Source organism: Doryrhamphus excisus, linkage group LG17 (genome assembly GCF_037039965.1).
Source record: "Doryrhamphus excisus strain RoL-2023G ecotype Guam linkage group LG17, RoL_Dexc_Guam_v1.1, whole genome shotgun sequence".
NCBI lineage: Eukaryota > Metazoa > Chordata > Actinopteri > Syngnathiformes > Syngnathidae > Doryrhamphus > Doryrhamphus excisus.
This window is the reverse complement of record NC_136373.1, coordinates 4,813,890-4,829,862: the sequence shown is the minus strand read 5'-3', so window position 1 is coordinate 4,829,862 and position 15,973 is coordinate 4,813,890. Positions and strand designations below refer to the sequence as shown.

Here is a 15,973-nt window from a genome sequence, read left to right as displayed (position 1 = left end):
GGGATAGGCTCCAGCACCCCCTGCGACCCTCGTGAGGAAAAGCGGTAGAAAATGAATGAATGAATGAATGAATGAATGCATGTAATCAGCAATGGTATATCCACTGTTGGTCCGACAGAGGGCGCTGCTGCACAGCCACTTTATGAGGACATGCCTGCGTGCTCCGTCCCTTACAAACCCCCACGCCAGAAAGACAAACACGCTTTGTGGAATCAACTATTCAGATTACATGCAAATCCAGTGTGTGTGTGAGAGAGACCGTGTGAGGAGGGAGGGAGGGGGGGGCAGCAAAGTGTCGTTGCATTCCTGCATAGAGAGAGAGAGAGAGCGAAAGAGAGAGAGAGAGGGAAAGAGATTTCTTCCACTTCCGCCTCCTTGTCTCTCCCATCCGGCACTTCCAGCCGGCAGCAGATTTTCAAGCCGGGCTGCAGATGCGCGAAGCTGGGCAGCGGAGTGGAAGAGGCGTCGCTAGAGAAGTTGTGGAGAAAAGCCAAAAATCCAACCCCAATTCAAAACACTTTGGAGTAACCGCAAACTCCTAAGTGGTAACATTTTGGATCTTTTTAAAAAAACAAGAAAAGTTAATTTACGATCATGACTTCTCAGCGGAGGATCAGCGGAACCGGCCGGGTAGCGTTGCTCCTGGCGGGGCTTCTAGCGGCTCTGTGGCGTCCTTGCGCGGCCACTTGTCCGGAGAAGGACCTGGAGGACCGGGAGGAAGAAGCCAACATAGTTTTGACGGGAACCGTGGATGAAATTATCAACATGGACCCGGTGCATAACACCTACTCTTGCAAAGTGAGTGCGTCTCCATGCGGTTTGTCTTTTTTTTTTTTTTTTTTTTGCACCTGCTGCATGCATGAAAACTACACAAAATGGAGTGCAAAAAAAAACACAAGCTACTTTTTGCGCACTTTCATGGCGCAAATTCAACTAATTGAACTGTTTGACAGTAGTGGACACACAGATAGTGTTATAGCCTAGATTGATGATTGCCATTAGCAACAAGTGAGGACTTATGTAATCATTCTAAACGTGCTGCAGCTGGAGGGTGACACTACTAAATCACAACCTCTGGATTTGTGAGAAATATTTTGAATTAAAAAAATAAAATTTATATAAGGGCTGCACGGTGGGCGAGTGGTTAGCGGACAGACCTCACAGCTCGGAGACCTGGGTTCAATCCCACTCCTCGGCTATCTCTGTGTGGAGTTTGCATGTTCCTCCCACATTCCAAAAACATGCTACATATGCAACAGGAAAAGTCAGGAACAAAATATGGTTCAAAATTCAGAAGAGTTGGATTTATTGAGGCTGCACAGTGGACGAGTGGTTAGCGCGCAGACCTCACAGCTAGGAGACCCGGGTTCAATTCCACTCTCGGCCATCTCTGTGTGGAGTTTGCATGTTCTCCCCGTGCATGCGTGAGTTTTCTCCGGGTACTCCGGTTTCCTCCCACATTCCAAAAACATGCTAGGTTAATTGGCGACTCCAAATTGTCCATAGGTATGAATGTGAGTGTGAATGGTTGTTTGTCTATATGTGCCCTGTGATTGGCTGGCTACCAGTCCAGGGTGTACTTCGCCTCTCGCCCGAAGACAGCTGGGATAGGCTCCAGCACCCCTGCGACCCTTGTGAGGAAAAACGGTAGAAAATGAATGAATGAAATTCATAACAATAATAAGAAACAATACAAACAGTTGATGTTTGCTAAATACAAGGATGAAGAGTCTTGAACCAGACAAAAAATAAAATTAATTAAATAAATAAATAGAACTATGTTAGGAAAGCAGGAAGTGAACAAATGTAACAGTTACTGAATGTTACTGAATAAGCTTTGCTTCTTCCTACTCCTTTTGGACATGTGGAACTGTGAACTGATTATGTGATGCGTTCAATTGTAATCTGATGCATGTTCAAATGAAATAAAACCATTACCATTACCATAAAAAAAAAACATGAAACATGCCATGGTGCTGGTTTGTCGCTCTGGAAGGAACCTTCTCCCCCCCCCCCCCCCCCGCCCGCCGCATTTCTACGTCCATTCATTGCGAAACGTTCTGCACCACAGTCGACTTGTGGTTGACCGCTCTATAATCTGTCAAAATAAACAGTCGTGTTTAGTCAGCTTGCTTTCCGTCTCCGAGTGAATGAATGGAGAAGATTAGAGTCAAGCTAGCTAGCTCTTACCCCTGGAGACACAAACCGCAAGTAGCAACTGCTAAAATAAGACAACTCCAAAATCTCTAAATTGGTTTATTACTTTTTTTTCGTCCACACAATTGATCAAATTCTTAAAGAGGACCTATTATACTTAATTTTTGGTTATTTGTATTGAGTTGTGGACTCCTATAGAGCAGCTACACATGATAACCTGCACGGAAAGCTTTCTAGATCTTCCAGAATCTGCACCTATTTCTTGGATTTGTGCTTTAATTTATTCCACCCAAGGCCGGCCTCCACTGATGCTCACTCTGCTGTAATTGATCACTCCCGAAGACTTCCGGACTACTGCCGAACCACAATTTATAATTTTGTCGGTACTGGAGTTGAGACTGGAGTTCGGTACTGGAGAGCGAATTCAAAGTAGGAGCTACTGGTAGGTCATGAACTACTGGCTGGGGACCACTGACTCCAAAGAGTGGTAACGCAGATTTTCTACAACATCTCTCGTACATTGGTCCAGGGTAGACCCTGGACTGGTGGCCAGCCGATCACATGGCACATATAGACAAACAACCATTCACACTCACATTCATACCTATGGACAATTTGGAGTCGCTAATTAACCTAGCATGTGATGGCCGAGGGTGGAATTGAACTCGGGTCTCCTAGCTGTGAGGCCTGTGTGCTAACCACTTTTTTACACTGTGCAATATTAAGTCTTCAATATGACCAAGTAACGTTAGAAAGGCTTTGGACTTTGACGGATAGTCCAGCTTTGTATTGTCTAGGTTCTCCCATATAGCTTGTACTCAGGCATGCCCATATAAGGAAGCCGGGATTGTTTTTTTAATACAACCATAATTCCACATTGATTTGTTTTTGTTGTCCTTTGTCTCCCAGGTGAGGGTGTGGCGGTACTTGAAAGGCAAGACCAGCATCAACCGTGAAATCCTCTTGGACGGCGGGAACAAGGTAATGATTGTTGGCTTCGGCAACCCGGGGGTCTGCGACAATCAAGTCGCGACGGGAGACACTCGCATATTCTTTCTCAACCCGGCCCCGGTGTCCATGGGGCTTGAGCACAAGAATGCGCTGATGCTCAACTCCAGTTTGATGAGGATTACGCTTCGGAACCTGGAGGATGTGGAACACTGTGTCGAAGGTAAGATGGCGGTCTTCTTTATTTATAAGCCATATTAGTGTATTGGGTTGAAAAGACTGAGAGCAATTGGTGATCACTTAACTAATTAAAACTGCAAGCAGTGATGAGCGGGCTCGAGCACCCTGACGCGCTCGGAGGTACGTGCGAGTCAGGGGTACGCTCGAGTGCGGACACGTCGTACAAAAAACCGGGATGATCGAATAAGTCGTAACGAAGTTACGGGACTTACAATTTTCTACCAGGAGGGGGTGACACCGGTGACAAGGTGGGTATGCGGTCACGTCCCGTCTGACGCCCCCAAACCTCCAAATTTATAATCCTCCAAATTTGCGACAATCGGACCGTGCGGAAGGTACTTGTGGCGCCTACTTCTGGCCCGAAAATCGCAGACGCCATCAAAAATGGCCGACTTCCTGTTGGTTTTGCAATATGGGTTCTTGAGACTTTTTGGTGCGTCCTGTCATGATAGACGTATCCACCAAGTTTCGTGACGATCGGTGAAACTGGTGGCGGGGGCTAATTTTTTTTAGAATTTCAACGTGGCGCTAGAGAGTCAATTTTGGAACATTATATTTGAAACCCATACATTTTTCATTTTATCAAAATATCAAATTTTTCGCAAAACCTGATGCGCTCGCCAAATGTGGTGAGTTTTCGGGCTTGTTAAGGCCCTCAAAATCGCGATCATTTGGGGAGAATAATAATAATAATAATAATAAAAACATTATGATTACAATAGGAGAATAATAATAATAATAAACATTACGATTACAATAGGTGTCAGTGCTCGAGCCCTCAGGAGGGGGCAACACCGGTGACAAGGCGGGTATGCGGTCACATCCCGTCTGACGCCCCAAACCTCCATAAAAAAAATTTGCGACAATCGGACCGTGCGGAAGGTACTTGTTGGCCCGAAAATCGCCGACGCCATCAAAAATGGCTGACTTCCTGTTGGTTTTGCAATATGGGTTCTTGAGACTTTTTGGTGCATCCTGTCATGATAGACATATCCACCAAGTTTCGTGACGATCGGTGAAACTGGTGGTGGGGGCTAATTTTTTTTTTAATTTCAAGGTGGCGCTAGAGAGTCAATTTTGGAACATTATATTTGAAACCCATAAAATATCAAATTTTTCGCCAGACCTGATGCACTCGTGAGTTTTCGGGCATGTTAAGGCCCTCAAAATCGCGATCATTTTGGGAGAATAATAATAATAATAATAATAATAAACATTACGATTACAATAGGAGAATAATAATAAGAAGAAGAATAAACATTACGATTACAATAGGGCTTTCGTACTGTCAGTGCTCGAGCCCTAACAAGGATTCCTCGCAACGTTTAAATGACATAGCCTGAGGCTTCCAGACTTTCCCACAGTTCTATGAATCCAGGACACCTGAGTCTTTGTTGCTATGGTGACGCGGCAAACTCATGTTGCCTTGAGGCGGGTGTGCCTGTAAAAACACCTGAAGAGTCGTCGGGACCTGAAGTGGTCAAAGTTTGATTCCTGACCTTTGCACTCGCCGGTTGCTCGGCTGTGTTATTAAGATAGTCGAAATCTGCATATTCCGGTTGCCTAAGGAATTTAATATTTGCACTAATTGCTTTGATGTTGAACCCCCCCCCACCCCACCATTCCCAACCCCCCTCATACTGGTTTACCCGTTCATTCATCCAGCCACTAACCCTGTCATTCTCATTGGCTGATTTGGAGAGGGCAACCATCTTGGCTCAAATACCCCTTGTTTATTTTGGCCCGTCTACTTGAGAACCACATTTTATGTCCCCATTCAACTGAACCCATATTCATTTGTTTAACCTCGCACGGTGGCGGAGAAATGGGAATTTAACGCTAACTTCAACGGGCAAAATGCACCACCTAACAATACATAAAAGTCACAAGATGATTGACAGCTTCATCAAATCTGTATAAACTGTCTTAAGCGTCGGCTTGGCAGCTCTCCATTTAGCTGAAGGGTCTTTTGGGGTGTGTTTCAAGCAAAGATTTAATTAACCCACGCATGCACGGGGAGAACAAGGGTGGAATTGAACTCTGGTCTTCTAGCAATGAGGCCTAACCACTTCAACCACTGGCCTCTCTGACTTTATCTCCAAGGCCTCTAACATGCAATGTCTCTATGATGTACTCGTTCCTGATCCTATCCATCCTGGTCACTCCCAGTGAGAACCTCAGCATCCTCATCTCTGTACTCCAACATGTACTGTGACTCTGGACATGTCCAAACCATCTCAGTCTGGCCTCTCTGACTTTATCTCCAAGGCCTGTAACATGTAATGTTCCTCTGATGTACTCCTTCCTGATCCTATCCATCCTGGTCACTCCCAGTGAGAACCTCAGCATCCTCATCTCTGTACTCCAACATGTACTGTGACTCTGGACATGTCCCAACCATCTCAGTCTGGCCTCTCTGACTTTATCTCTGAGGCCTCTAACATTTAATGTCTCTATGATGTACTCGTTCCTGATCCTATCCATCCTGGTCACTCCCAGTGAGAACCTCAGCATCCTCATCTCTGTACTCCAACATGTACTGTGACTCTGGACATGTCCCAACCATCTCAGTCTGGCCTCTCTGACTTTATCTCTGAGGCCTCTAACATTTAATGTCTCTATGATGTACTCGTTCCTGATCCTATCCATCCTGGTCACTCCCAGTGAGAACCTCAGCATCCTCATCTCTGTACTCCAACATGTACTGTGACTCTGGACATGTCCCAACCATCTCAGTCTGGCTTCTCTGACTTTATCTCCAAGGCCTCTAACATGTAATGTCTCTATGATGTACTCCTTCCTGATCCTATCCATCCTGGTCACTCCCAACGAGGACCTCATTGTACTTCACATTGGAGAGGCTGAAATCAGAGGATATTCACATATTTAAATAAAAAAACAAGCCAATACAAAAAAATGTTGTCAATTAATTAGGTCATTGATTAATCGATTAATCCTTGCAGCTCTACTATATTGACCCATATATATATATATATATATATATATATATATAGTTTGTCTTTGAAAAGACATTGATGTTTTCAAGGCTATGAACTTGTAAGGTGCAAAGTTAGTTGGTGTCAATGTCCCGTTTAGATTCTTTTCAAGGTGAAGAACGGAGCTTCAACGGGCAAAATGCACCACCTAACAATACATAAAAGTCGTAAGATGATTGACAGCTTCATCAAATCTGTATAAACTATCTCAGGCGCCGGCTTGGCAGCTCTCCATTTAGCTGAATGGTCTTTTGGGGTGTGTTTCAGTGCAAAGATTTAATTAAAAGTCCCCGTTGTATGCAACCAGTACTTCAGAGGCATGGATGTCAGCAAGTGAGACAAGACTCTACCTGCCACCGCACTCCATTGTACCCTCCGCTTTGCTTTTCCTCCTTTTTGGGATAGATTCAGGAATGCCTGGCAGGGAGCTCGATGGGGAGACGGAGTCTCTTAAGAAAAGGGCTTTGTGCGAATGACTTGACACTGAAAGGTTGAGAGGAACAGAAAAACAGCGTCTGCGTGTGAGGATGCAGAATATATTTTTTATTTAGTTTCCCATCATGCCCTTGTTCTTCTTGGAGTTGTTTTCTTGCCATTATTTTCCTCGAGTCAAAGGATAACGACAAAAAATCTACTGTACCGTACAATAATAATATTATTTTTAGCAGGTCTCAGGCGCTACCACAATAGTATATAGTATATGTATATACACAGTATATATAGAGGACCTAATATATTAGCCATATTAGGTGTATTCTTGCGTTAAACCATGCAAAAGTTTCAGATAATGAGGTTAGCACATATTTGAAGCGAAGTTTGGGATGACTCAAAACGCTCAGTTTCAAAAGGCGTGGTTAAACTACCCTTTTGTGATGTCACAGAGGAGCTTAATTTCTTATATATATATACAGGCAATATGATCTGACACATTTGTAGGTTAAATAAAAGGCATATAAAGTAAATAAACAAAAAAAATATTTTGGAAAAGTACATATAATGCCATTCTGTTTTGTTCTGTTTTAAAAATGAAATCAGTTCTGGCGGTGCGAGGTCGGCCGGTTGATTTTGTTTTCATTGCAGATCCAGTAGCTCTGAAGTTGGTAACCCATAACAAGATGGTGTTTGAAGCTGGTTCCAAAGAAATTATCCAAAGAAATACAGCTGAATAGGTGCAGATTCTGAAAGAACTAGAAAGCTTTGTGTGCTGGTTATTGTGTATAGCTGCTCTATAGGAGTCCACAACTCAATACAAAGGGATGAAAAATGAGCATAATTTAAGATATTGATTAGGTCTGTATGTATGTAAGCAACAATCATTCATTAATTTTCTACTGCTTATTCTCACAAGGGTCATGGATGTATGCTGGAGCCTATCCCAGCTGACTTTAGCCAAGAGGCAGGGGTACACCCTGGACTGGTGGCCAGCCAATCACAGGGCACATATAGACAAACAACCATTCACACTCACATTCATACCTATGGACAATTTGGAATCGCTAATTAACCTAGCATGTTTTTGGAATGTGGGAGGAAACCAGAGTACCCGGAGAAAACCCACGTATGCACGGGGAGAACATGCAAACGAGGGTGGGATTGAACTTGGGTCTCCTAGCTGTGAGGTCTGCGCTCTAACCACTCGCCCACCATGCAGCCTCAATAAATCCAACTCTTCTGAATTTTGAACCATATTTTGTTCCTGACTTTTCCTAAACACTGGACTGGAGAACATGCAAGGGTGGAATTGAACTCGGGTCTCCTAGCAACATACATGGTAGTAATAAATAATATTTTAACTGAGCTTTTTGGGGGATTTAGACAAGACATTCATACAAAATATCAATGCATTTACGTTTTTATATATTTTTTTAATAAAATGTGCCAATATTGTGCATTGTGTGCTGCGCTAGAATTTTTGTTTTGCTGTGCAGTTTGATGTTCTGCAGATTTTTTTTTTATTTTATGATTTCTAATTCATTGGTGACATGACAGTGAAGCCCCAGTATTGGAGGAAGGGAAGATGCTCTCCTGATGAGCACTCAGGGGAGATCTTATCCATTTTGAGACTCTTTCCTTCAATACCTGCTGCTTCAAAGATCCTCCTAATAAAGTAAATATTCCAAAATCTTATATCTGCGTGACATTTCCCTTGCTCAGTTTTGCGGACCCTTCCAAAAGCGACAGGGTTAACCAAGCTTGCTGAGAGAATGACAGGGGTCCAGATTTACCAGAAGGTGGTCCTGCTTAATGATGGGCATGCAGACAGGTCTGTGGAATGCTTCTCAGGGTGGGTGGTATATGGGAGAATTGTGTGAGTCAACCCCCCCCTTTCTCCACTTCCCTTTATACTTCTCCCTCAGTGAATGAATGAATCTTGGCCTCCCGGAAAAATCTTTTTTTTTTTTTTTGGTCTACTGTTTGTGCAAGGTGGAGGCAATGAGTTGTCTGGAATGCCGAACCTGCCTGAGACACCTGGCTGCTTCTTTTTTTCGGGAAGGGGGGAATTGGGCTGGCTTTTTATTTCATAACGCACATGCCATTCATTTATCACTAGATGCCGCTTTTCAAGGGACAATACTATATAAATACATTACTTTAGCATGGTCAGAATACATTGCAGAACCGCAGCGCCCTCAATGTTGGCAGCACTCATTCAGCCCCATTCTGAGTCAATAGCTTGACTCATTTTCAATGTTCATTCATTCATTCATTTTTTATACCGCTTATCCTCACAAGGGTCGTGGGGGGTGCTGGAGCCTATCCCAGACGGTGTACACCATGGACTGATCGCCATGCAGCCAATCACAGGGCACATATAGACAAACAACCATTCACACTCACATTCATACCTATGGACAATTTGGAGTTGCTAATTAACCTAGCATGTTTTTGGAATGTGGGAGGAAACCGGAATACCCAGAGAAAACCCACACATGCAAGGGGAAAACATACAAACTCCACACAGAGAAGGCCGTGGTTGGAATTGAACTTGGGTCTCCTAGCTATGAGGCCTAACCACTTGTCCGCCATGCAGGTGCGTACACCCAAAAGCTGGAAATCGTGTTGAAGATAAAAACGGTACATACGCACACGTGCATAAATCACACCTACAAGTTTGCACAAAACCCCGCCCTCGACACACCCACATTTTACCATAAATGGTCAATACAAAGTACCTCATGAATATTTATATTTCATATTTAATGAGCCTTGATTGCATGTCGTTTGGGTTCTTCTGAATCATGGCTGCCCTCATGTCTTCCTTCACGACATCTATAAACCTCTTTGGTCTTCTCTGATGTACTCCTTCCTGATCCTATCCATCCTGGTCACTCCCAATGAGGACCTCATTGTACTTCACATTTGAGAGGCTGAAATCAGAGGATATTAACATATTTAAATAAAAAAAACAAGCCAATATAAAAATAGTTGTCAATTAATTAGGTCATTGATTAATCCATTAATCATTGCAGCTATATATTGACCCAAATATAAGGCGAAATAACTGGACAATATATTAAATCGGAATTTGTTCACTAGCTCAAATAGTTTGTCTTTGAAAAGACATTGATGTTTTCAAGGCTATGAACTTGTAAGGTGCAAAGTTAGTTGGTGTCAATGTCCCGTTTAGATTCTTTTCAAGGTGAAGAACGGAGGAAATTGAAATGCCTCGGGACATTCTGGCCCAGTCACTTGGATGTACAGTGACCCGGAAAACTCCCTCTTAGTCCGAGACATAAAGGAATCAGAGCGGCAGTCGGCGTGAGATTGGGGCTCCCTCTGGGCAACCGAATTCCTGCTCCCGGGTTACACTTCTAAAGCAAGGGCAGGAGCTTGTGGGCAAGTGCAAGGCTCCGAAAGCGGAGGATTTAGAGGGAGATTAAGGATTTGGTTGGACACCCAAGAGATAGCAAAGCACTTTTTTTTATATATTTTTGATTGGTTGTAGTTAAGCCTGTCACAATAACATATTTTTCTGTCTCACTAATTATTGCCAATAAATTATACCATATTTTCCGGACTGTAAGTCACACTTTTTTTCATAGGTTGGCTGTTCCTGCGACTTATACTCCAGAGCGACTTATAAATGAAAAAACTGTTTATGTTACATAAACACTGGACACCTTTTCTGTTCATGTTTATTTTTGTGTAGCTGAATAACCATTGTGGGGCGGCACGGTGGTCTAGTGGATAGCGCGCAGACCTCACAGCTAGGAGACCAGGGTTCAATTCCACCCTCGGCCATCTCTGTGTGGAGTTTGCATGTTCTCTCCGTGCATGCGTGGGTTTTCTCCGGGTACTCCGGTTTCCTCCCACATTCCAAAAACATGCTAGGTTAATTGGCGACTCCAAATTGTCCATAGGTATGAATGTGAGTGTGAATGGTTGTTTGTCTATATGTGCCCTGTGATTGGCTGGCCACCAGTCCAGGGTGTACCTCGCCTCTGGCCCGAAGACAGCTGGGATAGGCTCCAGCACCCCCGCGACCCTCGTGAGGATAAGCGGTAGAAAATGAATGAATGAATGAATAACCATTGTGTTAGCATATCTTACACCTATTCAGCCTGTTCTCTATTCTTTTATTAATGTTAGAACTGATGACGTAATGTCTGTTTTGGTCAAGTAAAGTAAAATAATTTCCCGCAAAAAATGTGACTTATACTCCAGTGCGACTTATGTATTTTTTTTTTTTACCTAATTATGCATTTTTGGCATTTTGCGGCTTATACTCCGGAGCGACTTATATTCCAGAAAATACGGTATTATTGTGAACATTATTTTGAAACTATTTTTTTCATTAAAGTAATAATAATATTTGTCGACACGCATGCACATGTCAATTTATAGGCAAAATAACCAACATTGTTTTGTATTTATCATGCGGTTGATTTATTGATTATTGTGAAAGGACGAGTTTCAAATGTGTACTACCATTAAAGGAGGAACTAAATATGAATTTATTGTAAATTCTAAAAAAGCGGATGCAATCAGCAGACATGTTACTGATCCAGTTTGATGCATTTTCCTGGTTTCAGATTCAAATTCATTCATTCATTTGCTTATCCTCACAAGGGTCGCAGAGGGTGCTGGAGCCTATCCCAGCTGTTTTCGGGCGAGAGGCGAGGTACACCCTGGACTGGTGGCCAGCCAGCCAGTCACAGGGCACATATAGACAAACAACCATTCACACTCACATTCATACCTATGGACAATTTGGAGTCGCTAATTAACCTAGCATGTTTTTGGAATGTGGGAGGAAACCGGAGTAGAGATGGCCGAGGGTGGAATTGAACCCTGGTCTCCTAGCTGTGAGGTCTGTGTGCTCACCACTCGCCCACTGTGCCACCCTAAAATTCATTCATTCATTCATTCATTCATTTTCTACCGCTTTTTCCTCACAAGGGTCGCGGGGGTGCTGGAGCCTATCCCAGCTGTCTTCGGGCATGAGGCGGGGTACACCCTGGACTGGTGGCCAGCCAGCCAATCACAGGGCACATATAGACAAACAACCATTCACACTCACATTCATACCTATGGACAATTTGGAGTCGCCAATTAACCTAGCATGTTTTTGGAATGTGGGAGGAAACCGGAGTAGAGATGGCCGAGGGTGGAATTGAACCCTGGTCTCCTAGCTGTGAGGTCTGTGTGCTCACCACTCGACCACTGTGCCACCCTAAAATTAATTCATTCATTCATTCATTCATTTTCTACCGCTTTTTCCTCACAAGGGTCGCGGGGGTGCTGGAGCCTATCCCAGCTGTCTTCGGGCATGAGGCGGGGTACACCCTGGACTGGTCGCCAGCCAGCCAATCACAGGGCACATATAGACAAACAACCATTCACACTCACATTCATACCTATGGACAATTTGGAGTCGCTAATTAACCTAGCATGTTTTTGGAATGTGGGAGGAAACCGGAGTAGAGATGGCCGAGGATGGAATTGAACCCTGGTCTCCTAGCTGTGAGGTCTGCGTGCTAACCACTCGACCACCGTGCCACCTTAAAATTCAAATATTAAAAAAAATTCTTGTATTTTAAATCCGGGGATGTAAAAAACTTTGTCCCTTGTGAAGGGGTGGGGGGGGCTGTAGAAAAAAAAATTAATTGTAATTCACCCCATAGTTGATGAGATTTTTATGACTGATTTCTTGATAATAATTCTGACTATAAAAGGCCTCAACATTACAGTGGGCATTTTAAAGACTATATTGACGTGTGTGAGAAATTCCAAGTCTATATGACTTAAAGGTTTTTTTTCACAAGTTGCGCAACATCCTTCCGTCTTCTGTCAACCACTTTTAGTTGACATGTCTTCTATGACTAATACCCAAACACCGCCACCCCCCCCCCCATCCAGGGTCAGTGCCTGCTTTCAGACCAATGGCCTAGCCTCTGTTCTGTTGTTTTAACCAACAATGGCAAGGACATGATGGCTTTCCTAGTCAAACAGAGATATGTGTGGCGAAGGATATCTCACCAACTTGACCATGTGTCTGTGTACACACGCACAGTTTGATTCAAATCCCCCTCCCCCACCCCCACTTCTGAATGATAATGGTACCACTCTCATTTTTTTTTGACAGTTTGGACATCTTCATGTTCATTAAAACCTTGCCATGCCAAAGCTAAGTGGTGAATATAGTGTGGTTTTATACAGCCGTTAAAAATACCAAGCAAAGGTGAACTTTATGAAGGTGTTATATCTCCACTGCACTTTATCCATGTAGTCATGGAGCCAATGATGCATCGCTGAGTGGTTCTTCCTGCTCTGCACCCACTCAACCGTTTTATAGAGGCAATCTTCTCCTATCGGGCTGTAAAGTTCTATGTTAATGAGACCCAAACATGACCCACTCTCTACAGACCAAGACTGTCTAAATAGCAAGGCCTCATTATGCAGCTCCTTTTTTGTCATACGGAATGCATCATATTGACCTGATGATTAATCGGTTGATTATTTTTGCTTAATCAATTAATCTTTTTCTTTTGGGCTTTTCCCTTCAGGGGTCGCCACAGAAAATTAAGCGCTTCCGTATTTCTATTCTATCTCATGTCCTCCTTCATGTCCCTCTGATGTACTCCTTCCTGATCCTATCCATCCTGGTCACTCCCAGTGAGAACCTCAGCATCCTCATCTCCGTACTCCAACATGTACTGTGACTCTGGACATGGCCCAACCATCTCAGTCTGGCCTCTCTGACTCTATCTCCAACGCCTCTAACTTGTAATGTCTCTATGATGTACTCGTTCTTGATCCTGTCCATCCTGGTCACTCCCAATTAGAACCTCAGCATCCTCATCTTTGTACTCCAACATGTACTGTGACTCTGGACATGTCCCAACCATCTCAGTCTGGCCTCTATGACTTTATCTCCAAGGCCTCTAACATGTAATGTCCCTCTGATGTACTCCTTCCTGATCCAATCCATCCTGGTCACTCCCAGTGAGAACCTCAGCATCCTCATCTCTGTACTCCAACATGTACTGTGACTCTGGACATGTCCCAACCATCTCAGTCTGGCCTCTCTGACTTTATCTCCAAGGCCTCTAACATGTAATGTTTCTATGATGTACTTGTTCCTGATCCTATCCATCCTGGTCACTCCCTATAAGAACCTCAGCATCCTTATCTCTGTACTCCAACATGTTTTAGACTCTGGACATGTCCCAACCATCTCAGTCTGACCTCTCTGACTCCTTATATCCTAGGCCTCTAACATGTAATGTCCCTCTGATGTACTCCTTCCTGATCCTATCTATCCTGGTCACTCCCAGTGAGAACCTCTATTGAACCTAACATTTGAGAGGCTGAAATCAGAGGATATTTATATATTTAAATAAAAAAACCCAATCAATTACAAAAATTGTTGTCAATTAATTGGGTCATCGATTAACCATCAGTTAATCGATTAATCGCTGCGGCTGTATATTGACCCAAGTAAAAGGCAGTTAACTGTGAAATAAGTGGTAGACAGTTGTCGGTCAGTTTAATGTAAATTTGGCATCATAACTCCTTCTGGTGTTTTGTGTGTGACAGGAAGAAAAGCTCTGACTGGTTTTGGGAAAAATAATTTGTTTGGTGTATGTATAGAGTTGTTAGACCCTGAACATAAGACGCCCCTGGTCTTTTTCCAGACTGTGTCACGGCAACATCTCTCAAGGTCACTGGTGTGAGTGACAGGAAGAAAAGCTGTGACTTGATCCGTTGAGTAGTCGTTTTCCAGGAAATACCAACATTTGTTGTATCTTTCGACTATAAGACGCCCCATCTTTCGCTGCCTGAAAACAGAGACCTTGTTTCTGTGATGACAACATAAAGTTTATTCAAATTTGGAACTTCCATCCAATACATTCCCCCTAAGAAATAATGTAAATAGAAATAAGCTGCTTTGGGGTCAAACTGTTACAAAAAAAACTAAACAAACAAACAAGACTCTGTTCAATTCCCATCCTGTTTTTTTTTTTGTTGACCAGCAAGACTCAGATGAGTGTTTTGTTGTTGTTTTAAATGACTGTTTTTACAATCGAACAATTAGCTGTGAAGTGCCGCTATGTGTGTCGTTTGTTTTGTTTTGTTTTTGTCCCTGTCTTGGTCTGTAAAGTTAGTGCATGGGACGCTAGCAGAATTTTGATCAGCTCCAATTCACATGGAAACAATAAGTTGGACTGGATGGAGAGGCAGTCGCTCGTCTCTCCTCTCCCCTTCTTGAACTTCCTGTTCCTCCTCCTTGTCCTCCTTCTGTTGGCCTGTCCCGAACGACCCCTCCTCTTTCATTGTGGGGTTGCCTTTTGAGCTGAGGGACACAAAAGATGGACTAAACTAAATGAGACTTAACTTCATCTCTGATCATGTGGGGCGCTGCCCTTTTTTTCTGCTGATGAACAGAAGACACGCGTGTCAATGCATGGACACTTAAAGTACCTTCATTCATTCATTCATTCATTTTCTACCGCTTTTCCTCACGAGGGTCGCGGGGGGTGCTGGAGCCTATCCCAGCTGTCTTCAGGCGAGAGGCGGGGTACAGCCTGGACTGGTGGCCAGCCAATCACAGGGCACATATAGACAAACAACCATTCACACTCACATTCATACCTATGGGAGGGCAAGCTGGAAGTAACAATTTTAGTGTACTAATTGTGTTTATTTCGGCAGCTGTGCTGAAGTCCTCAGGAGCATTAGAGAGATTGAGCAATTACAGCGAAGTGGGCTTGGCAGAGGCGGACCTAGATGAGGAACATTCATTCATTCATTTTCTACTGCTTATCCTCACGAGGGTCGCGGGGGATGCTGGAGCCTATCCCAGCCAAACACAGGGCACATATAGACAAACAACCATTCACACTCACATTCATACCTATGGACAATTTGGTGTCGCTAATTAACCTAGCATGTTTTTGGAATGTGGGAGGAAACCGGAGTACCCGGAGAAAACCCACGCATGCACGGGGGAGAACGTGCAAACTCCACACAGAGATGGCCGAGGGTGGAATTGAACCCTGGTCTCCTAGCTGTGAGGTCTGCGCGCTAACCACTAGAGTCTCAAAAGCGAAGAGTCAGTCCCACAGCGTCCCCACATCATGCCATGTGTGTATTTGCCTTTAGAGAGTGGCAAATTAGCTAAAATGCTA

General features: G+C 43.7%; 1 protein-coding gene across 3 annotated transcripts in view; it reads left to right on the top strand.

The window, feature by feature from the left end:
• Positions 1-377: 377 nt before the first annotated feature.
• Positions 378-15,973, top strand: part of agrn (agrin) — a 240,434-nt gene continuing 224,838 nt past the window's right edge. For all 3 annotated transcript variants that reach the window (XM_078798098.1, XM_058085205.2, XM_078798096.1), the window contains exons 1-2: positions 378-798; positions 3,067-3,328. In XM_078798098.1, coding sequence (XP_078654224.1) covers positions 595-798; positions 3,067-3,328 — 466 coding nt within the window. In that variant the 5' untranslated portion in view covers positions 378-594. The remainder of the gene's footprint in view (positions 799-3,066; positions 3,329-15,973) is intronic.